Source organism: Apis cerana, linkage group LG5 (assembly GCF_029169275.1).
Source record: "Apis cerana isolate GH-2021 linkage group LG5, AcerK_1.0, whole genome shotgun sequence".
Classification (NCBI taxonomy): Eukaryota; Metazoa; Arthropoda; class Insecta; order Hymenoptera; family Apidae; genus Apis; species Apis cerana.
Window position 1 is genome coordinate 10,311,570 of NC_083856.1, and position 27,999 is coordinate 10,339,568.

General features: G+C 45.1%; 1 protein-coding gene across 7 annotated transcripts in view; it reads right to left on the reverse strand.

The window, feature by feature from the left end:
• The window catches only part of LOC107995596 (uncharacterized), a 162,841-nt gene that overhangs the window by 17,794 nt on the left and 117,048 nt on the right, over positions 1 to 27,999 (reverse strand). For all 7 annotated transcript variants that reach the window (XR_009829748.1, XM_062075129.1, XM_062075132.1 and 4 more), the window contains 2 exons: positions 19,632 to 21,475; positions 19,377 to 19,566 (listed from right to left, as the gene is read on the reverse strand). Coding sequence is in view for 6 of the 7 variants with exons in the window: in XM_062075129.1 (XP_061931113.1) it covers positions 19,380 to 19,566; positions 19,632 to 21,355 (1,911 nt within the window). In the remaining variant the exon portion in view is untranslated. The remainder of the gene's footprint in view (positions 1 to 19,376; positions 19,567 to 19,631; positions 21,476 to 27,999) is intronic.

Sequence of the window (27,999 nt, forward strand, 5' to 3'; positions counted from 1 at the left end):
CCGAGGAGATCCCCGATCCGAGATAACGCGTTCTTTCCTCGCCGGCTGCCGCCGCGAGTAAATTTCGCCTCGATTGTTCTCGAGGCTCGAGCTGCTCCCGAAGGGAAGAAGGTCGCCGCGAGGTCGCCACTGCAGAGTCGAACCTCCTGAATTCGTCCCGTAATTGGGAATTATGCAACGACGACATCTGGCGGACACGCGGATCTACGATTTAAATGCATTTCGAACAAAATGGCTGTTTGTATCGGTGTTTCGAAGTCGAGTCGATCTAAATAGTGGATCCTAAATTTCTCATTTAGGATAAGTGAAGAAGAAATAGAAAGGATCGTAAGAGATTACCATTCGATATTGAAAAATTGTTACAATATTATCTAGTATTCAATAATCAACGTTAAAAAAGTATATTATATTTTTTACTATAATATATTTTAGTCCAATTTAATTTAGATTTAAGAATATTCACGATACGATGCAACCAAACATTGATATTCTGTTTTTTAAATTACAAATGTCTTATTCGTAACAAGGAGGCTACTAGATCATTTCATAAGTTCATATCGTTTATTGCTTTTATTATTTGAAATCATATATTGAATATACCTTTAAATATTATGAAAAAATATAATACCATCAATGTAAAAATTCTGATTTTGGATATCTCATGATTTGCACGAATCCATTACTTAATATTTAAAATACACAATTATTTCACTCTTGATCAAACTTCAACTAAATATCAATTTCGAAATCGTTTGTAATAATTGGATCATCGCGAAAATAAATAAAATTTTCAAGAGCTCCCTTTCTCTCTCTCTCTTTCTCTCGAAAACAAATCGTTTCAATAGCGCAAGAGGAACTCTTCGAACTCTTCGTTAGAATTTTATCGGCCAATTTTCGTTCGACTCCTCTGGAAATCATTCTCGCCCCTCGCTTTCGTCACACCCTCGCCACGACGATCATGAATTATTCAGCTGCCTGCGAATCGACGCGCAATTCCCCGCGAAAAACGCTCGCGAATCCTCGCGTTTCTCGAAACTCTCCTCCCCACCACGGGAATCCATCCGATCCCCCGCTCGCGCAACACACTCTTAGGGAAATGCGATGCGTTTTGCATTTGAATGCCGGCCACTTGGAATTATCCGGCTGTGTCCCTTCCTTTTTTCGAACGTCTTTTACCATTTCACGCTCCGGGAAACTTCGGAGAGGATCGTTTCTCTCCTGGAGCCGAGTATGTACGAGCATTTCAGGAAATGTGGAGAAACTTTGTTTACAAGGATCGTTGTACACAACGAGAAATACAGCAGTATGGCACGTAAAGAAAATCTTCAACATTTTTTGATGGAGAATTTTTAGGGAGGTGGAGGAAGTTTGTTTATTAATAGTAATTGAGATTCGAGAGTAATAAATATGTAATTTTGTAAATATTGTTATTCGATATTTTTGCATCCTTTAATATTATTCTTAATTGATAATTTATACTCATCAAGTTTAAATTATCTCCATTCATCGATCGATTTGAAGCTTCGACAAACCTTTCTCCTTCCTTCCACGAAGGGGACAAACTCGAGCGGATCATCAAGACGAAACAAACGAAACAATGTGAAGAGGAAGCCGAATTGAACAACGTACATTCACCGTCAAAGTTAGAGTTTCCTCCTCGATGCTTTCACGTTTGGTAGATGGTAATCGGCGGAGGCCAAGGAAGAAGCGTGGCCCGTTATGAGCGGATATTACGCTCAAAGAGGGCCCGCGGCATCGATTAACCGATTAAAATATCGATTAATATCGGGAACACGACGTTATCGATGCCCGATCGGCCGCACCTGGCCTCCTATGGGAGGCCATCCCGAACAACACGGTAGGAGGAGGTGGAACGGTGTATGATTGTATGCTAAACGACACGCCATATACGAGGCTCGTGGAAAGAAATGTCGGCCGAGGAAGAGGGTACACGGGGAGGGGATTTTTTTCATCGTTTCGTTGTTGGCGCGAACGAGGAGGAGGGAGAGAAATCGATGGCTCCCTTCTGGGATTCAGGAGGAGGGGGGATCGAAGCGGGGATGCGGAGGAAATGGGCGTGGGACGGTATCGAACGGTGAGAAGATCGATCGAGGGGTTTGGCAAGTAACGGGTACTTCTGTAAGTCGTAAAGAGGTAAAGAAAGCTTGGAGTTGTGATGCGCGAAGATCGAATATCTGGGAATCGTTCGAACTTGTAAACTCGAATGGGAGATTGAATCTGTCGAGGTGAATCTGAAGGAATCTTGTCGGAAGCTTGTTTTTAACGAATCGAAAGATTTTGCAAAATTCGAATGTATGATTGCAAATAATTCGAAAACAAATTTACGGATAATAAGTTTTATAGATAGCGAAAGCTCAAACTTTTAAGGAATTTCAGATGAATTTAGAAAAAAGTAAAGAGGTAAAGAAAGCTTGGAGTTGTGATGCGCGAAGATCGAATATCTGGGAATCAAACTTATAAACTCGAATGGGAGATTGAATCTGTCGAGGTGAATCTGAAGGAATCTTGTCGAAAGCTCGTTTTTAACGAATCGAAAGATTTTGAAAAATTCGAATGTATGATTGCAAATAATTCGAAAACAAACATTACGGATAATAAGTTTTATAGATAGCGAAAGCTCAAACTTTTAAGGAATTTCAGATGAATTTAGAAAAAAGTAAAGAGATAAAGAAAGCTTGGAGTTGTGATGCGCGAAGATCGAATATCCGGGAATCGTTCGAACTCGAGTGAATCTCTCGAGGTGAATCTGGAAGAATCTTGTTGGAAGCTTTTTAACGATTGCAGAATCGAAAGATTTTGCAAAACTCGAATGTATGATTGCAACATGAAACAATTCGAAAACAAATTTACGGATAATAAGTTTTATAGATATAGATAGATAGCGAAAACTCAAACTTTTAAGCAGGAATTTCAGATGAATTTAGGAAAAAGCTTGAATTTCAAGCGTGATGATTTCAAAATGAAAACAAATTTAAATTCGCGAAAGCTCAAATTTGAGACGAATCCAGCAATCGTTGAGTTTTAACGATTGCAAAATTTAAGTGCGTGCGAACTGGATTGAAAATTGAAAAAATTATTTTGCAAAATGCAAAGGTACAAATTCGAAGAAACCTCGAAGGAAAAATTTCCGGATAAAACGTGAAAGCTTCTAACACGTACCAAATCCATACTCCTGTATTCCTCCAACTTACACATTTATCTATATTACGATAACACTACTGTATTTACGCTAATTCAATGGCTCGTTCCATTCCATACCATTACGCATCCCCGGTATCAGCGTTATAACGCTATTAGCCTATAATCATCCGCTACCACTATTCTCTTTCTAAACACTTTAAAACCATTATTTCATGCTTCTTGTTCGATCGGGGCCGCTCGTAGAAAAACCGGCCGATTTCCCATAAGGAAGCGGCGATGGAAACGACGACGATGCATCGCCGTCGGGGTTGCAAACAGGAGGAAACATTTAAATTAATTGGACGAGGTGGTGAAAACGTGGGAAAAATTCTCGTCCCTGGACGAGAGGCGGGGGAGGATCGTTTCCACGGAGGAGGAGGAGGAGGAGGAGAAGCAGGAAATTAAGGGGAGGGCGTGTGCGTGTGTGCGATTGGTCGATCGGGGAAAAAACTGGTCGCGACGGGTACAAGAAGGAAATAGAAGTTGGCCCGATAAGAGTTAATTGAATAAAAGGATCTAGACGATACGGCGTGGTTCCTGAAACAGCCTCGGGAATGCGGTTTTAAAGCATCGCTAAACACCCATTTCGAGAAATTTAAACACCTTTGAAACATCCCTACCCTCTTTCTCTTATCACCGAACAAATTCTCCCGTTTATCCTGCATATATATATATGTACTCTCTCTTTCTCTCTTTCTCGATTACTTCTACTCGTCCTAATTAGTCCTACTTGTTAACGATAACTGGAATAGGGTGATAATTCTTAATTAAGACTCGAAAGTGGTGAAACCTTTCGAGGGGGAAGGGACGATCGAAGGGGGAGAATCGAAGGAGGAAGTTGGATGTGAGGATAGGAGAGATAGAGAAAAAGATATTATAAAGGTTGTAGATCACGAAAGTAGTTCAAATGTTGGCGATTTAGAAATTTAATACGTGATAATCACGATATGAAAATTTGAACCGTTTGAAACCGGGATGATTCGAAAGGATTAACGAGAGATCAATTCGAATAATCAATTCTTACGTTCTTGCTTTTAGCCTTTCGTTTCGAGAGGGTTTATTCAGCCGCTTATTCTCCCTTTGATCTTAATTGAAAACCGATTATCTACCGAGCTGGTTTTAATTAAATTCTATCTGGAGAGGTAACCGAGATACTGGAAATATGAGGGTTTACGTATGATCGGCTATTTCGAAATCGTAATGAAATATTCGTGCATTTTGAGTAAAAGGAATATTTTACGAGCGATGATGGGATAAGAAGTATCGAGACATCGAGATATCAAATATTATTCTCTGAAAACAGAGGGATCTGACACGAAAGAGAGAAAAAAGACCGATCGAGTACATCGTTGTTCGATCAAAACAAAATTCATGTACAACGTTGGAGAAAAAGAAAAGTTAAAAAGAAAGATTCACGCGGACAAAGAAGTTGAACAACAAAAGGTGGAAAGGCAACGAGGTAACAAATAAGCTACCATCTTTTATCCTCTCAAGCGTTCAAAGCCAGCGTTGGTCGTTGCTGTAGCACAGAAGCTGGTGCGTTTACGCTCTAGGGCATGAAACGATCTCCAGAGAACGATCTCCTAGAGCGCACGCGCTTTCACTTAACGCGGGAATTCACTTTGAGGCCGGGTGGACACGTGGCCCGATAAACGGTGATCGCCATTTCCGACCACGCCTTTCGATCACGTTTTTTTTTCATCGTCGCTGCCAGAGATCGACGTTCAAAGTGCGTCGATCGATGCTTGATGCAATCCAACCAACCCGAAGAGAGTTTGATTTTCATTACAACTCTCTGATACTCTTTTACCGACTAGAATTTCAATTTTTTGAACGATAAAAACGGAGAAAGAATAAAGAATCCGTGGTGGGCGACCCCGTAGATCCGGGGTCTACACACCCTTCGCCAAGGCGACTCCTCTTATATACGTATAATTGCTCACGTATGGAAGTTGACTGGTGGTGTATTTACCCGCATCGATTATTCTAACTTTCGTTTCAAAGCGCATTCACCGTATTTCTTCCGTAGATCTTGGAATCTATAGAGCTTCGAGTTTCGTCCCGCGGAATCTTATTCAATCTATTCAGGATCCACCGTTACGTTACGCGCGCGTGAAATTCTAACCCTAACTTTCGTCTTCTGCGTATATCTTCCATTATATCCCGCTTCGAAATATACGACCCACGGCTATCCTTGGGTATATCCCCGTCCATTCGAATCAATAAGGAAAAATCGTTGAAACGATTCGAAGAAAGGGACCCAGCTTCGTACACGCCTAATATATCTGGAGTCTAGAAGTGGAAGAGGGGTCTCGAGGCCGGTCAGTTTGGTCGATAGAGGCTGGCGGGCGAAGCTGACGAACCTAGGTCTTCGACCCTGCGAGCACCGCGAGAGGAGAGTACGGCTCTCTCTCTCTCTCTCTCGTGGCTACGGCGTACAGCCACTTTGCCACGACACAGCCATAAACATCTCTGAATGGAGACCACCCACCGGCCTGCACACTTCTCGGAACCGCACTCGCGCATTTCACAAGAACACCGAACGCCGCTCGCAACGACGGAGCACCTCCGCTCCTACTTTCGCGTCTCACACGCGTTCGAAAAACCATTCAACGGCCTCCTATTCCAATCCCTCGAATAGGCGTGCGCGCGCACATCTTTTCCCCTCTGAAAAAGTAAGTTTTCCTCGTCACTTTCAGCTTCGAACCTGACGCTAGATATCTATCGGCGTGAAACATTTTTAGGATCGATTTAATATATGCAAATTCGGCAGATCGTCCAATCACGCGTTACCGACCGTACTTAATTTTTCCTTTTCCCTCTTCTTTACCAACCGAACGTGCACGCACGGATGAATGGGATGGAAATATCTTACGTTACACGAACAACGCGTTATATCGAATATATCTCGCCCAAAGGGACACGCGTTTCAAATTCCTCATCGCACGATCATATCCTCCGAACGGAGGATTTTCTCTTTCTCGTTTCGCACGAATCCCTCGAACGAAATCGCCGCCTCGTTCCACGGAACGCTCTCTCTTCCCTCTTCCTCCTTTTCTCCCTTTTCTTTTTCCTTCTCTCTCTCTTTTTTCCCCTTTTTCAAAGAAAAGCCCCAGCGAACGGCGAGCGAGACGGAAAGAGGGGGCGGAGGGGGAAGGAAGAAACAATATGCGGTGGGGCGGTCGCGAGGCGGCGTGCAAACACCGGCCAGCCCGATTTCACGGTTAGTCGTAAAACACCGGGCTCTCGGCCGATTCCGCGGAGCTGCTCGGTTATGCAGGTGCTTTCGGCCTCGGCGTGGATTTTATACCGCGCGTATATATACAGAACAGGATGAAAAAGCGGATCACCTCTCCTCTATCGAAATACGCGGCCAACCGACTCGAGGAAAGAGAGATCGGATCGTAAAGCTCCGAGTGCTCGCCCTCGCCGCGTTACGATCGTCCTCGACGATGCTTGCGCGGTGTACGCAGGATCGAGCCAGTCCAGAGGGGGATCGTTAGCGGAGCTATCGATGGAAATGCGAATTCTTCTCCGCCCGTTCTTCCAATTTTCTCGCAATCCCTGAAAATATCTCTCGTTTCTCGTCGTGGCTTAAGATGAAGAGAAAAAATGATAAGCGTAGATTTTTAAAATCGTTGTATTTTCCATTTGCATATGGAGCTCGCGCCGATTTTTCTAACGTCGTATAAAATTCGGTCAAGAATTTCTCTTCTCCGCCCGTTCTTCCAATTTTCTCATAGTCCCTAAAAATATCCCTCGTTCGTCGTTGTGGCGTAGGACGAAAAGATTTTGACTTTGATTTGCATGGAGCTAAAAATATCCCTCGTTGAGACATAGAATGAAGAGGAAAAAAAAATGTGTAGATTTTTAAAATCGTTGTATTTTCCATTTGCATAGGATGAAAAGGACATTTTGATTTTGACTTGCATATGGAGCTCGCATCGTATTGACCGATTTTTTTTTAGAAAAATTGAAAATTGAAAAGAGAGAAAAAAAATGTGTAGATTTTTAAAATCGTTGTATTTTTGATTTGCATATGGAGCTCGCGCCGATTTTTCTAATGTCGTATAAAATTCAGCCAAGAATCTCGTCTCTCTTCTCCGCCCGTTCTTCAATTTTCTCATAATCCCTAAAAATATTCCTCGTTCGTCGTTGTGCATGAAAGATGATGAATGGATGAAAAGAAGATTTTGACTTTGATTTGCATATGAAACTCGCACCGATTTTTCCAACGTCGTATAAAATTCGGTCAAGAATTACTCTTCCCCGCCCGTTCTTCTCATAGTCCCTAAAAATATCCCTCGTTCGTCGATGTGGCATAGGATGAAAAGAAGATTTTTGATTTTGATTTGCATATGGAGCTCGTACCGATTTTTCCAACGTCGTATAAAATTCGGTCAAGAATTTCATCTCTCTTCTCCGCCCGTTCTTTGAATTTTCTCACAATCGCTAAAAATATTCCTCGTTGGGATATAGAACAATGTGTAGATTTTTAAAGATTTTTAAAATCGTTTTATTTTTGATTTGCATATGGAGCTCGCATCTTATCGACCGAATTTTCTAAAATTTTCTAAAACGATAATATCGTATAGAATTCGGCGAATTCGAAGCCTATTCTAACATCTTCCAAGCAAAGAATTTCATCTCTCCGAGCAAGCGGTGGGAATATTACGAATCGAGACTTAACTACGAATCTTCATCTCTGAGCGGTGTATCCCACGATAGGAGGCCTGGCACCATTGAAAACTGCGTACCCCGGTCGATGGGTATATTATCCCCCTCGCGAAGCCGGTTCGATTTTTCCAGCGGGCGTGGAGGCGATCGTGGCGCGATTAGAAACGAAGAAACTGCGTAGCCCCCGCGAAACCTCGTGTAATCTAGCCGACGAGTGTTACGTAACGAAGAGAAATATACGAGCATCATGTGTGTTACGCGATGACCAACGCGGTCTTCGGCCGCGAATGTTGCAAGTCCGGTTACGCGGCCTGCCTGCCTCTCTGCCTTGCTCCGTCCAGCGGCTAGATTCGTAACGGAACTCGCGGAAATTTCAAAGTTTCCGAGGGGGATTATAAATTCAATCCTCCCGACAGCGAATACACACCGCGTCCCGAGTGTAAATTTATTATTCGCCGCCTTTTGTCCACCACCTCCTGCGTGATAAGTGGTCCAACTGTGGAAAACAACTTTTACCTTCTCTTTCTCCCTCCTAATTTCCCTCCTAATTAAACTCTATAGTCTCTCAGACTTACAGTTTTCTCTCTTTTCTCCCGCATCTTTAATTCGTATACCCGACTTTGTATCTCGTTGAATGAAAAGGAAGATCGAGGAGTTTGGTTAAGCATCTGATCGAGCGTTTATTTAAATGATCGGTGATTTCGAGATTTGAGGAGGTACATTTAGCATTTACATCGAGTGAACAGAGTGGCTGAAGGGTATTATACTTGGATCGAGAAGCTATTGACTCCGCAACACTGCTGCTACTACTACTCCCACCACCACCACTACCGTCCCCCACTATTAGTCACGCGATACGCATGCTCGAGCCACGTGCTCCGCGCTCCATCGTCCCACCGAATTCTTTCACGCTCCTTCAAATATTAGAAACGATTATATTCGATACATCGTGGAATAATACAAATAAGACAAACTCCCCTTCATCCTTCCCAATCTCTCCCTCGAAATACGTATCTTGTAACCTGTCCATCCTCCAACACCATCGAGAACAATCTTCCTTATTTCCCTGAAACACGCAGACCCATTCTCCTCTCCGTAATAACTGGATGAAATTATTCACTCGCCGGTATTCACGGAACAGAAGCATCCCTCGGCCGAAGAATCGAGGCGAAAAGAGAGAGAAAGACGGCGTCGTATCCGCATTGTTCTTCGCATCACCGGCTTTCCTCCGAGAAAGCGAATGCGTATACGCTCGATACGCGGGGGAGGGGGGAGCGTGAGGCGTAATAAAAAGCTTGGGCCCGGGTCGGGTGGGGTGTGGAAGGAAGCGCGGATGCAACGGCGCTCTCCTCGGGGAGCGGAGAGGGGTAATGCGCGCCAGTGCATAGTAGTAATAATAAAGTGGTAGTGGTTGGCACGTCACGGTCCAACAGGCCGATCAACTGGCCGTGCGGCCGAGCCGGCTACTGGTCTCCGCCCACGCACAAATATGCACGTACACGACGGGGAGCTACGAATCTTCCTTCCTCCTCGGAGGAAGGATCGAGGAGGTATACGATGGATGGGCATGGGAAACATCGCGATAATGTGTATTGTGCTTTTGAATCTTGGCTCGGGGGCTCTTGGGAGGGAAAGGGGGATATACACCGAGGGTATATAATGGAAAGATTCTCTCGAATGGAATTCGGCTGGATTTGTTCTCAGGATTGGAGGAGAGATTGGAGATCGAATTGGTCAGAAATTTGCGCTTAGAGATTGAAACGATCTCCGTATCTTTGATTATCTTTCGTTCCCCCGTTTCTCTTCTTGGAGAATTATTTTTTTTTTATTTAGAAGGCGAGACGGGGAAGATTGTTTCCTCGTATTATTTCCAAGGGTGTGGAAAGCAATAATCTCTCGAGAGCGAGATTAATATCGATTTTCGAATCGAGATATATTCCTCTCGTATCGTGATCATCTTAATAGAAACAATGGGATAAAAGGGGATAAGATGGGATAAAGGAACGGTTCTTGACAACCGTGAGTGGATTTTTCCCGAGCCGGAGGACGACCACTAGATTAGATCCCTCCATCGAGCTGGAATCGGCCAGTTTTATCGCACGATTCCCTGGCCACAATCGATTTCGCGTTTCCGCGTACAAGCTGGTCGCTGCTTCCGCGAAAGAAGCGGGGGGAGGGGAAGAAGGAGAAAAAGGGACGCGCTTCGATTAACCGCGATGATCCCCGTGGAGGCCAATTACGTCCGCGGCGTAAGGAAGGATGCCGGACAATTTCGCCGTGAACCGTCGAGTCCATCGTCTTATTTCCCGCTGCGGTTGCATGTTACACATACTACGCGCATTGGCGTGACACGCGTCGCTGCTCCAAATGATCCATAGGCGTGCTCGTGTTCGCGGCCGGAGGCTCGACAACCGATAATAGGTATCATTGAACGATACCTATTGAATGCTACGTGTTTTTTGCCGGCTGAGAAAAGCGTGCGGTAAAGGATATATACGCGTATTAATGATGGGACTGCAAACTTTGTTGCCAACGAGAACTTCTATGTATGTATTCCAGTGCACGAGACGCGTATTCTCTCCTCGAAATTCATTGCCAGATTCTCGGTGATATCCCCACGACCGAGCCGTATCGGAAAATTTCACATCGAGATCGGCAGCGAACGAATATTATACGCGGTTTCTGTTCGATTTTTCCTCGCGAAAAGAAAATTGAAAATGCGCGAAAATGACGCCTCCTTGATGTTAAGCGGCTTAGAGAGGGTAGTCTGTGGATTAGAATAATATCCGAACACGCATGCGCGTGTCCCGTGCGAAGCGCGAGCAAACAAGGTAACAATAAGATAGAAAGTTATTTCTCGCGTCGTCCCACTATCGGCCTCTCCCACTCCAAGCGTCGATTGCGCCACTGTCGCCGACACGGTCGGGCCATGCACTGACATTTCTACTCGTCTTACTTCTCTTATTTTCCGCGCGTGTCGCGGCCGCGTGACTCCCGACACACTCGGTAACAGGCAACAATAACAAGGAGGGAACGACGATTTCACCGAACGGATGCCAAACATCTATGCAAACGAATTAGCCGGTTTAACGCGAGCCTTCGCACGGTAGCGATTTATCTTATCTCGGGAAAAATTGGGTCGATTAAGGCCGGATATAAGGTGGCATCCGGTTGGAATGTTTCTCCCTCTGATAAATACCGGTGTTATCGAGAAATAAATAGGGATAGTCGCCCGTGTTCCTCGAATGGTTGGCGAAATTTTATTGCCGCCGTGTTAACGAACCGCAAGGGATAAAAACGAAGATTAAAGATATTGGAACGATCCAATATACTTCGCGAAGCGTACCGTTACGCGTTCATCAACCGTTCGCTTATCAACGATGAAGTAATTATTAATTAAATAATATAGGTAGCGGCTATCTCGCCGTACCCATCTCACACAGGCTAACCAGTTTTATTTCTAAGCATCGAAGGATCGGATATTTTTTCCCTTTTTTTCGTCGACTCCGACTTCATACTTCGGGCGCCTCTATTTGCCCATCTTCCTCTCGACTTTTTGCACAACATCCGGTAAACGACCGTCCTCAACCGATTATAAATTGCGAGGCACAAGGTGAGGCGTGTCCTCTTCAAGTATCTCGTACGCGCGATCGTTGGAGGAGGAAAGTGAAGATCGCGTGGGCGTTGAAGGCCGATATGCTGTCGCTATTATCGCGTATCGGCCCTCGATTCGCGCAATTATACTTATACTTCTTTGTCTTTTCTTGTAAGAATAAAAAATAGTAACAGTGGAGATTTATTTGATCGATGCGAATAGTATTCGGAATATTTTTAGAAATAACGAAGGTCGCCTTCGTTTCTCGAAAATTTTCCAATTATTTTATTTTAAAGTTGATATATTTTTTTTTATTGTAATTTTTCTTATAAGTTGAGAATATAGATTGCATTTTTTCCCATTCAAAAACTTCCAAAGCTGATCCTTAATCGCTAAAATCGGTATACTTTTTACTCATTAATGAATATCATTAATGAATTCTAGATAGATCATTGAAAATTTTTATCTATATTCTATTCTATTACTAATTAATGAAAATTCCAATTCCAAGGGAGAATCCAATTTCCAAAAAATAATTTCCAAATTACAAAACACGTTTCAAAATTCGCTCGCTCCTTAAATTCGTTCCTTCTCGAAAGATATCGACACCAGATAAAAAGAGAAAGAAACATCGAAACACGCAACAGTAGCAAGTTGTCGAATATAAAATAAAATCCCAGCACAACAATCATTTGGAATCATCCCGATACCGTCCGTCGTCTCGAGACACGCCCACCTTCGCAGACGCGGAAAATCGCATCGAGATTCGTAGGTGGCATCGTGCTTTGTCTCCTTTCCTCGGATAGAATCGGTGGCTTCGGTTAAATGGGTGAAAAAAACGTTCGAGAGGGAGCCACGGTGGTGAACTATGCCGCGCGATGCCATCCACTTGGATGCCCGTGGCGATGTGGGCAGACAATGGCGGATACTGCGCATGCGTGTGTATGCGCATGCGCGTGCGCGTGCGCCCACCGGGGTAACGAGCCACGGGGACTCGTCCCGTAATAATTTGCATGCGATGCAGCCGGTAATGCGATAAATATGCATGAATTCGGGCGCGCAAGAGTGAAAACACAGCTGCGCGGATGTCAGGGTCCGACGTGGCTTGCGACATGCCTGTCGATCATTCCCGAGCCGCGTGTCCCTCTTGGAACGAGTATTTGTATCGGCAAGACGGTGCATGATGCCCCTTCTCTTCCTTGGTATAGAAATTGTCTGGGCTTGGCGAGGAGGTGATAGAAGAATGGATAATGATCGGTCAGGTTTCTGGAGTGGTGCGCTTAGAGGCGGAGAATGGATAATGATCGGCCGTGCGTTATGAATTTTCGATGACTGTCTACGGATATATTAGCTCGGGCAAATATATTCCTCCCCTTTTCTTTTTTTTTTTTTGCGTCGCGAGAATAATTTTATAGCTTGGAAATAATAGAACAATATCCAGGCTAGGATCGTTTGAATTTTTCTAAATCGATGAAAAATGTTGTAAATTTATCCGACGCGATGAGGTCATCTTGTAAAATATTTGCCGAGTTGCGATATATAGATTCACAGTTGTTTGCGCAAGGAAATGGAAAATCCACTTGAACCATATCTTTGGAGACTTAATAAGAACACTTATATTATAAGATAAATAAATTTTATGAATTATTTGTCCGTGGTATTTTGCCTCGAACTCGTTATGATAAATTAATACGTGTATGTTGAACTGAAATATTAATTTTTGTAAATAATATTGATATAAATTAATATTTAAATATAAATATAAAAAAAGTTAATGGAAAATTTTATTTCTATAATATATTTTTAAAAAAATATATATATATATATATTTATTCAACTTTCTTAACTTATAAATTTAATTCATTTTTAAATGAAATAATAATGACAGAGGAATTTTATTAAACAAAATGTCATCCAATTCGATGATACTGAAAAAGAGACGAGGAAATCCACGTATTTTAATTAAAAAAATATCCATCGAAGCATCCAGAAGCAGGTTAGGTTAGATTCGCGAGGTTGCGTCATGGTTGGTCGCCGATTAATATCGACAAATTCTACGACACGTTGCTGCGATTACCGGTGCCCCGAGGTAATCCTTCCGGATTTCCCGAGAGCTGGCATTACGATGGAAATTGGCCGATCTCGAGAGACTCGACGCTCGATATTATTATTGGCCGTGATCTATATTTTCGAGCGATCCTGCTTCCGTTCCATCCGCTGCGGATTTCATGGATTTCATGGGCCGGTATCTACCTCCCCCTAATAGCGGGCTCGTGGTCCATCGAGGTAAACGATGCCGATCCAATCCGTCGAAAGCAAGCCAACGTTCGACCACCGTGGATCGTTTATCGAGGAACACGTGGCGACGCGATCTTACTCAAATTGCTCGATCATCGTGAAACTTGGAATTTACTTACTCGCGTGGATGGTTAACGAACCGGACGAAAACATCCGTCCGATCTTCTGGGGAAACTGTTTTCAACTTGGTTTGCTGGTTGGGATAAAAAATTGTACCGATATTGATAAATTAACGAGATTAATTTTTCTTCGGATATTCTTTTTTTTTTAAAAGGATATATATTTTTTAATTCAATCAACTGAATTAGGAGTTTGAAAAAAAAATTAATACTTTTTTAATACCTGGGAATCGTTTACTCGTGTAGAATTCGAAAAAAAAAATGACAAAATGGTAAAAAGCAACCGGTTACGCGGTTAGGTTGCTTCGAATAGGTTAATCAATCGGGGGATTCTTCGTTTCTTCCACCTGTTTCGTAGCCTGGCGATTTCCTGCGATCGAGGGCAAACACATCGATGTTGTCGAAAGAAAACAACAACTTTCTTACGGTTCTCTGCCTACCAGCCGTAACGTGTAGAGGGAGCCAGCCATTCGGTGGTACCTAATCGTTCCATTAAGTAATTAACCTGTAAATGATCAAATGTTCCGCTGAACGAGCACGACTACATCTTCTCCTTAAACGATTTTATGAGAATCTCTTCTTTCCTCATCGTGGGATGACTCAATTAGCGAAACGACGAAGCGACGCTAATCGATTTCTAAATTCTCTAAACTTTGAACTTTCCTTCTTTTTCTCTTTCTTCTTCTTTTTATTAACCGTTTACGTCTTCTTTATTTCTTTCTTTCCTCGTTTATAACGCGAGAAAACGGGATTCGAAGTACGTATATGAACACGGTTCACCAATAACCAGTTCTCACTGTCACAACAGTTTAAATCACTTTCTAATATCCTTCCTAAATGGATGCAACTTTTAACATTTTTCGCATCGTTAAATCATTTGTATATATATATATTTTTTTTCTATATCTCGATTATAACGACTCGAAGACATTACACGGTGAAGCTTCGATTTAACCTGATCCCTCGAATAGAATCTCGGATATCTCATCGGGATATGAAAAGGAGAGCACGTGTAACATCGCACGTGGAATAACAAATTAATAGGTAACAAATCAAGGGAACAGCGAGATTTCGTTTCGTTTCGTCGTTGCCTCCATTTCCTCCCTCCGTTTCTTTTCTTTTCTCTTCTCGTTTTTTTACATTTAACATTTCGCGGGGAAGCGCAGGAGCCGGTTATTATTACTCGACACGCGAATTCGATATCACAATCTCACTGGATCACCCCAGTCGCCGCGAGAAACTCACGGTTCATCCGCCGTTTACCTTTCCATCGAGCGTGACTTTCGTGACTTCGCGTCTCCATTATGCTAATGTCGGAATCGAGGATGAAAAACTCGGATATATAACATCGTGCGTCTGGTTTATTATCGTTAATTACGAAAAACCATCCTGTTTCTTGATTCAGAAATACGGAGAGAGAGAGAGAGAGAGAGAGAGAGAGAGGGAGGAGAGTTTCACTTATCGAAGGGGAAAGGAATGGAACGTTGTCAGCCGTCATTGAGACGTATCGGTCTAAAACCGTTTTTCTATATCGTGTTTCCGATCCATTATCGTCCACGGTTTGAAGATGCGGAGAGAAAGAGAGATCCGCTCAAAGTGAGCAAATCATTGGGAAGGGAGAAACATGGTATTTGAAATACGGGTGATCGTCCAGATTTGCATTCTGATCGAGTCGGCCAGTAACGAGATCGATTTAAATTAAAAGAAGAAAAATGTAAATTAATACATTCGTGGAATACTAATGGCGGGGGGATCGATTCTAGACATTGAAAAAAAGAGGGAGAGGAGGGAAAAAAAAAGAAAAGAAAGGATAAAAGTATATACAGGATATACAGGAGGCTCGAGTTATTAAGCGTTTTAATTCCGTCGTTGGCGAAGCGCCTATGCAGTAGGCAACCGGCACGGTACGGCTTCGACCAGGGTAATACTTTAATCGGTGTTATCACGAGCCCATGATCATAATTGGAACTTGATGACTGCAAGTTTGCAAGTTTCGTAATGAAGATATATGCCGGGAAAAACGAGCACGAGGATACGAACCCTTTGACAAAAACGAGGGAAAACAGGCTACCAGAATTTCAACTTGTTCACTCATCAATCATAAGATATGATCCAGATCCTCGTTTCGCGGAAGAAGAACAAGTTCGGCTCGCATGATTGCCTCTGTACATCTTACTTAACGAGTTCTATGCAAATTTTGTTAACCTTTCAAACAACATAATTCAGCATCGATTCAGCACGCGAATAATTTTTCTCCCTTTTTTTTATCAATATCATCATCGAAATAGATATATATACAATAAGACGCGTATTTATTCATCTATTTTTTCTTCTTTTTTCTTTTTGCCACGAATTTGTCACGTTCCACGTGGAAATATCGGACTCGGTTTTAAGGAGCGTTCTAAGGAGCGTTCAAGAGTCGTTCCACTGTTTTATGCGAAATTGCCCCGTCTGCTTGTCACTTGCGGCTAGCCGCAGGCGGTTCGTGGCCTGGCTGCGTGCACACGCATAATCAAGCCGCGACAGTTGAAAATTACCAGGTGTCCCTTGGACGAAACGTAAAGGGAGGACGACGCTGCTGGTTAATTAATTAAACAGGAAACACCGACCTTGAGCATCCTTCACTGGAGGAGGCATGGGTGCGTTCCAGGCAACCGAGCAAGGGGTCGTTAATACAGAGAAAAATTACACGTTGCGTTTCTTTCACAATGCCTCATTGATCCTTTCTCGATATTCTCGATAAAAACGTCATGCTTTTTTCAACGCGTCCTCTATCGCGACTCGCCATCCCTCTAATACGATCTTTTTCGTCATTTTTCAAGTCTTATTTGGTAGTCTCTCGAATTTAGTGCAAGTTTAACGCATGTAAACGGAAAGGAAGAGAGAAGAGCAATTTCAGCGAGATTCGATTTTGAAAAATATTAGAAATTACCATTATTATATACATTATCAATAATGTTAATTTCCTTCGTAATTTTTCGACACGTTTTATTAGATATATATTCGCAAATAATTCTGTTTCTCAAATAAATGATGGACATTTCTCGTTTGTTCAGCGAGATTCGATTTTGAAAAATACTTATTCCTTTTCCAACACGTTCTCTATCACAATTTACTATATTCTCTTTAACACTTATACAGTGGATTAGAGTTTCCTTTATAGTTTTATTAGGTATGTAGAAGCAGTGTCAAGTCACGAATAATTCCTCAATTTCTCAAATAAATGATCGACATCTGTCATTTGTCGCGAGAGAGAGCGAGTTTCGATTCTAAAAAATATTTAATTATTATATACAATGGGTAACGAAATATACAATATACGATTCTAAATATTCATATCCGGAGTCCGGATATAAATCCAATCGAAAATTTGTGAGTTGCAAAAAATTAAACAAACTTCAAAGCGGATGCTGAAAGAAAAAAAATCACGATACGAGACAAATTGTTACCAAAGATGGATGATCATAAATGTATTATGATTAATGCATAAGTGGATCATTTTCAAATTTTGCTGACAGTAATCTTTAAGACTTTCCTTCTACTATACACCTCTTGTCTTAATTCATTTCAAAAATTGCAAATGTAAATACCTACGTTATCCACCGTATATCACCAATATAATCGATTCCAATTTCCTCTAATTTTTCAATAAGTTTTAATTTTCGATTCAATCTATCGTCCACTCTCTCAAGTTTAAAAAGACTTCCAAGATTCGATTCTTCTCGATCCAAATCAATACGACCTGCCTCTCCCTTTCCTTTTCCACGCAACCGAATATATTAACGTTAAGCTGCCTCGTTCCACGCGCTCTCGGCTCGAATTCTCTCCCAGTTCAATTCTCGAGTAATCATAATTTTCATAATGAACGGTGGAAAGTGGAGGCAGGCTGGTCGAAAGGGGAGGCGCGGGCGACCGGAAGCCACGGTTTGTTCAGCCGTTGAACCTGCTCTCGTTCGATTCCGCTCACGGAGCGGCTCCCAGGCAAACCAGAGCCATTATATCGGCGTGCCGAGCTTAGGATGACGTTACGTATCCCCGGGCTGTCTCCACTATCTGTCCGCCGCTTCTATTCCCTCTCGTTATCTCCTCCTTCTTTCTCGCCCTTCTCTACGTGACACTCATGGACGAGACATTTCGGTGAAATACCTCACAGCCATATTTATTTTTGTCCGACGATTTTTTTTAAATATCGCTTCACCAGACTCTTTATAACTTTATAACAAATGATACACCGTTCAATGGTTGGATTCTTTTTTATCTCAAATTAGAATCGAAGTATATTTTCGGCGTTAGTGAAATATTGTTTTCAAAGAGCTTTGCAAGCGTGAAATAATGAAATTATTTGGAAGAATGATCTTGATTTTTCGCTATCAAATAACGAAATTATTATATCTGTTCGTTAAGAAATTGATAGAGAAAACAGGAATGAAGAATAAAACAGTATGAGAGTTTGCTGGTAAAAGAAGAAAGGTGAGAAACATTTCATCGCTCTGACGAACCGATATCGCGCGAAACAACGATGTATATAGACTTTAATATTCGAAAAGTTCTCTTCGTTTACACGAAAAGATACATAAGATATTAAAGTACAAAAGTTTTATATACTATTTCGCGAAATCGTGCAAAGTTGTCGGTTCGGTCGAGGGTTAAATCCTCTCGTTTTCCTTCTCCTTTTATCCTTTTATATATTGGCTCTGATCTGACAACGATCCAGCTTATTCAAGTTTTTAACGATTAGTCAAATAGTTTCTACGTTGAGAATGACGCAATAATGATCGAAACGACCGCAAAGATGAATATAACTGATCTCCGACTCTGTCATTGAATAAAACGGTTGTCGCGTAATACGATTTTACGATTAAACGAAACGCAGTTACTAACAGAGGATTCGAACGTATCCTATAATAAAACACGTTGGAAACACGGTTACGATGCTGCACAATTAAGAGGAGGCGAAGAGAAATTTGCATTCGCGTATACGCGCGCTCGTACAAATTCGTTACGCTCCCTCTAGTTGAAGCGGGATAGAAAATGGAAGTGAACGTTTCATCCGGCGAGGCGAGGCGGGGCCAACGACAACAACGATAATTCGTAATAAGATACGACCGCTTCCTGGATGGCACGCACGCCGTTTCCTGGACCGAGCTTATGACGAGGGAGGGGGGAGATTAAACGAGGAAGGAGTCGCGGCCGAGAGAGGGAGAAACACCTTTTACAACGGCCACTAAAACGCTTCGTTAATGCCTCGACCCGGAGCCCGGGGATCCCGTAAATTTAACGATTCGTGCTCGAGACGAGGGCTATCTATCCTCTAACTGCGCCGTAACTGGTGCAATGGCCATTCGACGACTCGATAAAACACGCGGACACGGAAGCGGATTATTAAAACGAAGCGACCAACGGCCATTGACGCCATCTTCCTTCCAGCAAATCTAAATAAAGGAACGTATGTGTATGTATATATATATATATGCGTTATTACTCACGAGTTAGAGGTAGAGCGTGCTAACGCGTCGGGGTGCCACCACGGTGACGGCCAGACGTGGTCCGCATTTGGTGGGGGGCAGCGGTGCAGCGGTGGCCGGTGGCGGGGTTTCCGGTCTCCCGAGGCCACTTCCGCCGCGCAGCTCCCACACTAAATTCGTCAACGAGCGCGGTCTGCTTAGACGCCTCGATCTGAGAGAAAAAGGCTTTAATTTCCAGGGCAAGGAGGGAAGGAAGGAAGGAAGGAAGAGCGGTACCTCTTTTCGGGCAGCTTAGCACCAGCACCAGAGTCCCCCGAGGTTCTGCCCCCCGAATGGCTCGAGTCGAGGGTCCCGTCGAGCTCCATGGCCTGCTGCAGATTCGTCAAGCTCTTGTATCTGATGTTGAAGAGGGGCGAGCCCCCCTTGTACCCGGGCGGGGTCTCCTTCAAAGGGGACGCGCTCTTCTGCCTCATGAGAGGACGCCCCCTCTGGGTGCCGCTGTTCTTCACGTAAAGCTTGGCCAAGGGCGGCTTCTCGGCCCTCGGCTGCGGCGCCTCCTTCACGGCGCGCCTCGTCCGCTTCTCGGCCTGGATCTTCTTGGTCGGGATCGTCTCTATGGGGGGTGGTTCCGGTCTGTCGTCGAGCAGGGGCGCGATGGTGACGGTGACGGGGGTCAGGGGCGGGCTGGACGACCCCTGGGCGGGCTGCGGGCTCTCGTAGGGGGACCTCACGCTCTTCGGCAGAGGAGCGAACCCCCGCACGTAGTCGTAAATCTGATCGATCTCGTCGTACTCCTCGGTGCACGCCGAGGGCGGGACGCGGTTCTCGTCCCTCGCGTAACCGGAGGAGGGCGGCGGCTGCTGCTGCTGCTGCTGGTGGCTGCCGTTGCTGTGATAGTGGTGGTGGTGGTGGTGGTGGTGGGCGGCCGCGTTGCTCCTGTGGTGGGCCGCGAGGGGCCCGCTGTTGTCCGAATTGGCCGAGGCCGAGGACCGCCTGAGGAAGCCGGAGCCGCTTCTCGTCTGCCTGGCCGCCTGCTTGCTCTCGCCCAGCCGGCCGTCCAGCACGTGGGCCCGGTCCGCCACGTCGGCGACCAGGCGCGACGCCCGCTCGACCAGCCTGGTGAACTCCTGCATCGCCCTGAGCGCCTCCTCGTTCCGCGCCTTCACCAGCTTGAGCGGCGCCGCCAGGGGCAGCGCCACCGCCGCCCCCTCTCTCTGCAGCGGCAGCGCGAACACGTGCTCCTCCTCGAACGTGGACAGCAGCCTGAGCTCGGGCACGAACTGCGACGACGACTTGAGCCCCCTCGGCGGCTGGCCGTGCACCAGCCTCACGGTGAGCGGCAGCCGCTTGCTGAGCAGCGCGCGGGCCGTGTGCACGCCGCTGATGTTGTCCTCGCGCGCCACCGCGCTGAACCGGCCCCGCTGCTCCATCCCGAGGAGGACGCTCTCCCCCCGACAGTCCACGCAGCGCAGGAACCGTCCGCGGCCCGGCAGACTCACCTCCCCGGCCGTCACGATCGTCTCGCCCGCGGCCAGCGTCCTGGTCCCCTCCGGCACCACTATGCCCGACTCGTCGTCCACCCTGCAGGCTATGCCGCGCACCGTCTCCCGCACCAGGGCGCCCTCCTCGGGGCATCGCCGGCACAGCTCGTTCACCGACTCTATCCCGCGCACCGCCCTACCCTCCTCGCTCAGAATCTCGAAGTAGCCGGCGTACGAGTCGGGGATGGCGAGCCTGGGCCCGACCCCGACCACCCTCCTCCCTTCCTTGATCTTCACCGCCTGGGCCACGATCTTCCGCCGCCGGCCGGCCGACACGAGCAGGGCGGTGCTCTGCAGGCTGGGCGCGGGGAGGGTGGGCACACCCAGCCCCCCGTACTGGCCCTTCGTGATCTTGATCACCGCAGGCAGACGATACTTGGAGACGAATTCGCGAAGGTAGGTCGCTTCCTCGGCCCAGCGTGCCGCCGCAACCACGATCTGACCGTCGGTCGCGGCCATCGCCGCGCTACAACGCCGCCCAGCTTTCTCGCGTCCGATCCAGGGGCCCCCTCCAGCTCAGGGCCCCGACACGATAGGGTGCCGCTACTGCCGATCCGACGCCGCGCCTCTATGCTCCATCTGCAATCCATCATCTCCGATTAATATATCTCTCCACTTTTCTTTCGACGCTTTTCGCGCCGATCTCTTGCGAAATTAACCAACCCTCGATCGAACCAACGCTAAACAGGGTAAAATTTTCGAACGTTAAATTCTACGTCCTTTTCGAGTAAGGCATTCGCTGCTTTCCTCCATTTAGTCAATTCCTAAAATTCGAAAACTTGGAGACTGTATTATTCCGTAAGATCATACGTAATCGGCACAAAAATCGATCGAAGGGTTGGTAAATTTCTCCTGCTCCTTTCGTTACAACAATCGTACTTGTTGAGGCGCAACGCATCCTCGAGAAACATTTGCCCTTTCGGTATCGGAGGGAATGCACGTTGGGGGGCGTAACGAATGTTACTTCCTCGTCGGCGTATCATCGGCGATTAGCGCGGCCGAACGATAGAAGCGGTCCGACTGTGTACGACGAACTGGGCGGTGGCCTCGATTGTTTCGAATTTCACGAAACCGCGGCGGGGGAGGAAGCGAGGATCGTGACCGAGCGATCGGGGATCGCGTTAAAACCGATTCCCAATTGCTTCACGGTTATGCCACGGAAATTCCGCGCCGTGTCGTAACGCTTGGGGCGGGGTGATTCGACAGAAGTGCACGCTCCATGCTTCCGTGTTATCTCTCCAAACTGTTCTTGCTGATCTAAATCGGTTCTGCTCGATTATTAATTTTTTCGGGGGAGAGGTGTTGCGACGAAACTTTCGAGAATCGCTTTCCCTCCGACGGATCGAGATGCAATCTTAATTTTCATCTCGAGTTACGTCCGCTATTATCCTCGATGAGGTATTTTTAAAATAATTCGCGATTTCTTCGAACCAGAGTCTACGCCTGTTGGTTAGTCGGATAGTTATATAAATCGATTACACTCGATTATATCGAGATTTATCAGTTTCCTTGGGCAAATTTTTGAGAGACGGACCATCCTCGATAAGTTAATTAACCTAAATCACGGATCTGTTTTGTTCGATTACGAAGATTTATCAGTTTTGCGACGAAATTTCAATTATATAGAATCTACGTCGAGATCTTAATTTTCGTTTCAATCCTTCGAATAAACTATTTCCATTCTACTATCCACAAGACGGATATTTCCCAAATTCGCGATCAGACATGTCATTCCAACTTTGAAACTCCACAGAGTCTCCATCGCAACCACCGATACCAAATAAACTTTTACAAAGTTCGTCACTTCCACAAGCAGTCCATTGCCCTTTCTCAAAAGAGGACTGCCTCCTAAATCGCTCGAATTCCACGAAACCCTCCTCCTCCGCCCCCGGTGGCCACACGGAAGCGACGCCCGGAAGGATCCGGATCGTCGTAACACCGCTGGTAATTTATCGGCCGGCCCGTGTGAAAGGCCCCATTCAGGGGCCCCCTCTGTGCACACACACACACTCGCGCATATTCACGTATGCAGCCACGAGGGGATAATGAAATCGCTCGGTGAAAATCGAGCCGCCTGAAAGCGGGAAGGCGTTCGAGATGGCCCGCGGCAAGCCTGAGATAAGCTCACGGGGTGACCAATGACCCGGGGCGTCGTGACAGGCGCGCCTCTAGGAAGTTATTCGACACACTCCTCTCCTGTCCCGTATTCACCTACACGACTCGCCTTCGCCCCTCTCTCTCTCCCTTCCTCTCTCTTCATTACTGTCTCTCCATTTCCCAGTTCGAGGCCCAGAACGAGAGAATCTCTCAAACACACGCTTTCAGAGGAGATTTCTTCTATGGAGAGAGAGAGAGGGGGGCAGCAGGCTGATGCAAATTTTTTATTCGGATTTTTCTCCTTTCTTCCTCTTTGCTCGAGGGGAGGGGTTCGGTTTGATCGAACGCAGGAAACCGTTAACCGTTCCTTGGCCGTGCGTGTTCCCGTGATAAGCCGATTACGCGATACGGGAACAGACGGATCGCATTGTATCTTGATACAAGGATACCAAGGAGAGATCCTTTCTTTACCTCGATTAGAGTGCACAGGAATCTGAAGGAATCCTTTTCGAGGAGGAGGATAGAGAGAGAGAGAGTTTATCCTTCCTTTTTTATTGCAACTTTTTTCTCTCTGAAATTCTACGACTCTACTATCTTACTGTCGGTTGAAGTAACAATTCTTGGCACTCGATAATTGTTTGCAACGCGATCGTCTTACGAGTTTCTTTTTAATCATCTTTTCCTTCCCTCAAGAAAATACTCTATTCAATATTCAATCCCTCCGACAAATAAATATATAACATAAATAACGCGATTATCCTGTGGGAAGAAAATTTCTGAAACACTTTTAAAAAAGATAAGAGAGATATAAAGGAAGGGGAGAACGTGGAGTATTATCCTCTAATAAAGCGAAAAATCGAGGATGTACAATACCGAATGCGATTATCTCGGAAAAATCGAACAATAGGATCGTAATCGGGGGAGGGAGGGCGAATCAATGGAAGGGCCGAGATTCATCGGATCAGATACGAATCGTTTCTTGAAATACGATTAAAGATTCGAAGGTGGAGGACTTTGTGTTGCGAGGAGGACACGGGGAGGGGAGGGTATTCTCGATCTCGGGCCGGCACGATACTTATCAGGGGCCGATGACGATATACAGCACGGGAGACGCCTACGGGCTGGCAACCGGTGTCGCAAACTCGGAAACACGGCGTCTAATCGTAATGTTTTATTGTTACACGGCCTTTGGTGCGTGGCCAGGAATTAGTCCATTGGGTACGTGTGTAAGCCGTGGGGAACGGCATTCCCGTGTATTGTGGTGGTCGGACACACCAGCGATATACGCGTAACGATAAGCGTGCCTCTCTTTCGAGCACGCCTCCAATTTTATTTCGCTCGAATAAACTCGAATCCCTTGAAATTGACGAGTCTCCCGTCTTTTTAATAACCTCGTTCGCGAGTAAAATTTTGAACTGTGCGAAATTATAATATTTTGTTTAATTATTCCATCTCCTTAGCCCCGATTATCGAATGTACAATACGTTGTCCATCGAAATTATAAAACAATTTAATTGGATGAAACGGGTAGGTTTCTTTACTTTTCGATCGTTCTTCAGCACAACTTCGTCGAAACTAATTCCTAATCGGGACGCAGATTGGAAATGTCGAAGTTTCCGGACGGAAAGTAAAGGAAAGTTTCAAAGTGGCAGAGGAATTATCGGATTATCATCGACACAGCGCTCGATCGGTCGCGATACACGCAGGACGCCCACTTCATAGAGGAGCGCGTGTCGCAACGCGCATTTCCATCTCTCCCTCCCCCAGGATCGACCCTCTCGTTCCAATGCACGCCACTGATTTATCGACGTGCCCTCGAATTATACGCCGCCCGAACCAGCTTTCACCGTGGCCCGACTCCGTGTCGCGGGCTACCACCGTGTGTCTACTCTCCCCCGCCCCCTCCTCCGCTCCACCACTCCTTTTGTCTCCACGCTGCTCGATTTCGACACCGCGGGGCTTACGCGCCGCGATTGTCCCCGAGACAACGCACGCGAGAGCGGGGGCCCCCTTTGACCCCTTGCTCCGGGCCCAGACGGAGGAACGCGGCGCGTCTGTAAAAATGTTGTTGCTTAGCGGAGAGGCGAGGCCGCGCGCATTAGGAAGAGAGATTTTTTTTTCCACGAACACCGAGAGTTCGATTCTTAAATTCCCTCCTTTCTTTTCTCTCCTGCGTTCTTTGCGCGTGATGGTAATTTCTTTCTTTTCTTCCTCCCAGAGGGAGAACAGTTTCTCGGATAGGATGTCGATTCTTAAGAGTCGGGTCTAATTTTTCAAAATATTGCACGAGAATTTTGTGCGAGAAAAGATTGGTCGAATCAGGAATCAGAGGTTTTAACGATTCGAAAAATAATGGAATGAATGTTTTTGAACAAAACTACTGTTTTTCGGTGTCGAATTCGAACGATATAGAGGATTGATCGAAGGAGGGACGATCGAAGCGGTAACGGGTCATCTTGGAGAACAAAGAGGCAGAAATGGCGATGGAAGAAGGGAGAGGAGGAGAGAGGCCGGCGAGGAGGAGGCAGACGAAGAAGAAGAAAGAGGACGGGTTGGCCGTACGTGACAAGTCGTTCGCACCCGGCCTGTCGGGCCCTTAATTAACCCTCGTGGCGTTCTCACGAAAAAGTTGTCGTATCCGCGCCGCCTCGCCTTCTTAATCCAATTTCGCGGCGTATTAATCTAATTACGGCCGTGCACGTATGCCGCGTGCATTACGTGAGATTATGCCGGCTCTCGCGATCGCGAGAAAACCTCCACCGATCAAAACTCGAAACTCCCTGGTCCGTAACAGCTACTGCTGCGCCACCGATCTCACGAAAGATAAATGCTCGATAATTCTCCGTCGTGTAAACGCGTGTATAAATGATGGGCAAAAAAAAGGAATTCGATGGGAAGAGGGAAGAAGGACGGCGTAAAAAGCGGCGTAATGATGTTACGTGATTAGAGAGTGGCGAGGGATAGAGATAAAACAGGAATAAACGTTAAATAGGAAGTTTCACTAGGATGATTGCATCCCTCGAACCGGGATTTACGACATGGAAATTGCGCTTAACTGTAACTTACACTCGACTTATGCTCGTAGTACTTGATACGAACCAAGTTGAATTAAAGTTGACAATCTCTTTCCAAGAATATCATCAACGTGGTAATGGTCGAATTACCGTTCGCGATAACGCGAGAGGCGCTAGCTAGGGATCCCTGTAATCGTGAGACGCTAAATTGTACTACCACGTTTCTCCACGATGGAAAATAAAGTTGAATTAAAATTGACAATTTCAAGAATATCATCGACGAGTAGCAGTAACGAGTCAATTAAGCACTTTTGTAAATCACCATCCAGCGAATAAAATTATCCCCAACTCTGTTTCACGTAATAAAATCGAATCAAATTCTCCGAAAATATCGTTAATTAATGTACAAATTTCGATAATTCGATATCTAGGGATCCCTATAATCCTTGCTTAGAGAATAAAATTACGTTACTCCAATTAAAATTGACAAATTCAAAAATATCATCAACGTAGCAACGTAGTCAATTAAGGACCTCTATAAATCATCACTCAGCGAATAAAATTACCGAAACTGTAACTCTGTCTACGTTCCATGTAATAAAATCGAATCAAATTCTCCAAAAATATCGTTAATTAATGCACAAATTAGCATTTCGATAACTCGATATCTAGAGATCCCTATTACTTGGAGAATAAAATTACGCGATGTTACTCTGAAATGTTACTGAATTGAAAAGTAGTCAATTAAGGACCTTTATAAATCATCACCCGAATAAAATTATCCGAAACTGTAACTCTGTCTACGTTTCGTGTAATAAAATCGAATCAAATTCTCCAAAAATATCGTTAATTAATGCACGAATACCATTTCGGTAACTCGATATCTAGGGATCCCTATTACTTGGAGAATAAAATTACGCGATGTTACTCGAATTGAAAAATAATCAATTAAGAAGCTCTATAAATCATCACCCGAATAAAATTATCCGAAACTTGAACTTCGTTTGTGTTTCGATAGAATAAAATCGAATTAAAATTGACAATAGTTCTCGTTAACTCGATGCTCGAATTGCCATTGGGTAACGCGATATTTAGGGATCCCTATAATCGTCACCTAGGGAATAAAATTGCGCGTAAACGTAACGTACACCCGACGTATAAAGTTGAATTAAAGTTGACAATGGATTTCCAAGAGCATCATCGGCTGCGTTTCCAATGCTCGAATTACCGTTCGGTAACGCGATACGCGTCTATATAGGGATCCCTATGATCGTGGGGCGCCAACTGCAGCGAATAAAATCCTATCATCGGGGGAAAAAACGAAAGGAAAGAGAAAGAGAAAAAACGGAGGAGGCAGTTTATACAGCGAGTCACGAATATTCAAATCGGGCGGCACGCCATCAAGTATCGGGATTCATATCGATGAGGTGTCAGCCCGTGGGATTCCCAGGCCCGGTGCTCGATCGTCGCCCCTGAACGGCCGTTTATAAATCATCGCGAACGACGCGAAATTCCAGTTTCGCGCGGTCGAGCAACGGGAACGGGACTCGTTAATTCAACCAGTTATCGCGACAAAGTACCGGCCAGGATACATTGTGAGCAATGTATTCCCTGGAAATCACATGATTTTCGACTATCACGCTTCCGTCATAGAGACCAATTACAAGGATCTGCTCGATGGGTGTTATTCGTTTTTCGTAGCCTTGTAACCGTAAACGAGGAACATTGTCGGAGAGGATTAAGTTGGTTTAATAGCGTGTGATTAAATTGTACTCGTTTTGCACCGGATTATTTGGTTCATGTTGCGCGAACCGTTCCTCTTTACGACCGATCTAAAGATATCGGTTAATTATAGATAGCATCTTTTTTATTTTCACCTCTCCGAGTATCGCACTTACTTGCTAAACGTCCCTCCAGTCACATAAACAGAGATATAAAATAAAACAAGATACGATCCGATTCCTGTCGAATACCGATTAACGGCCAAAAGTT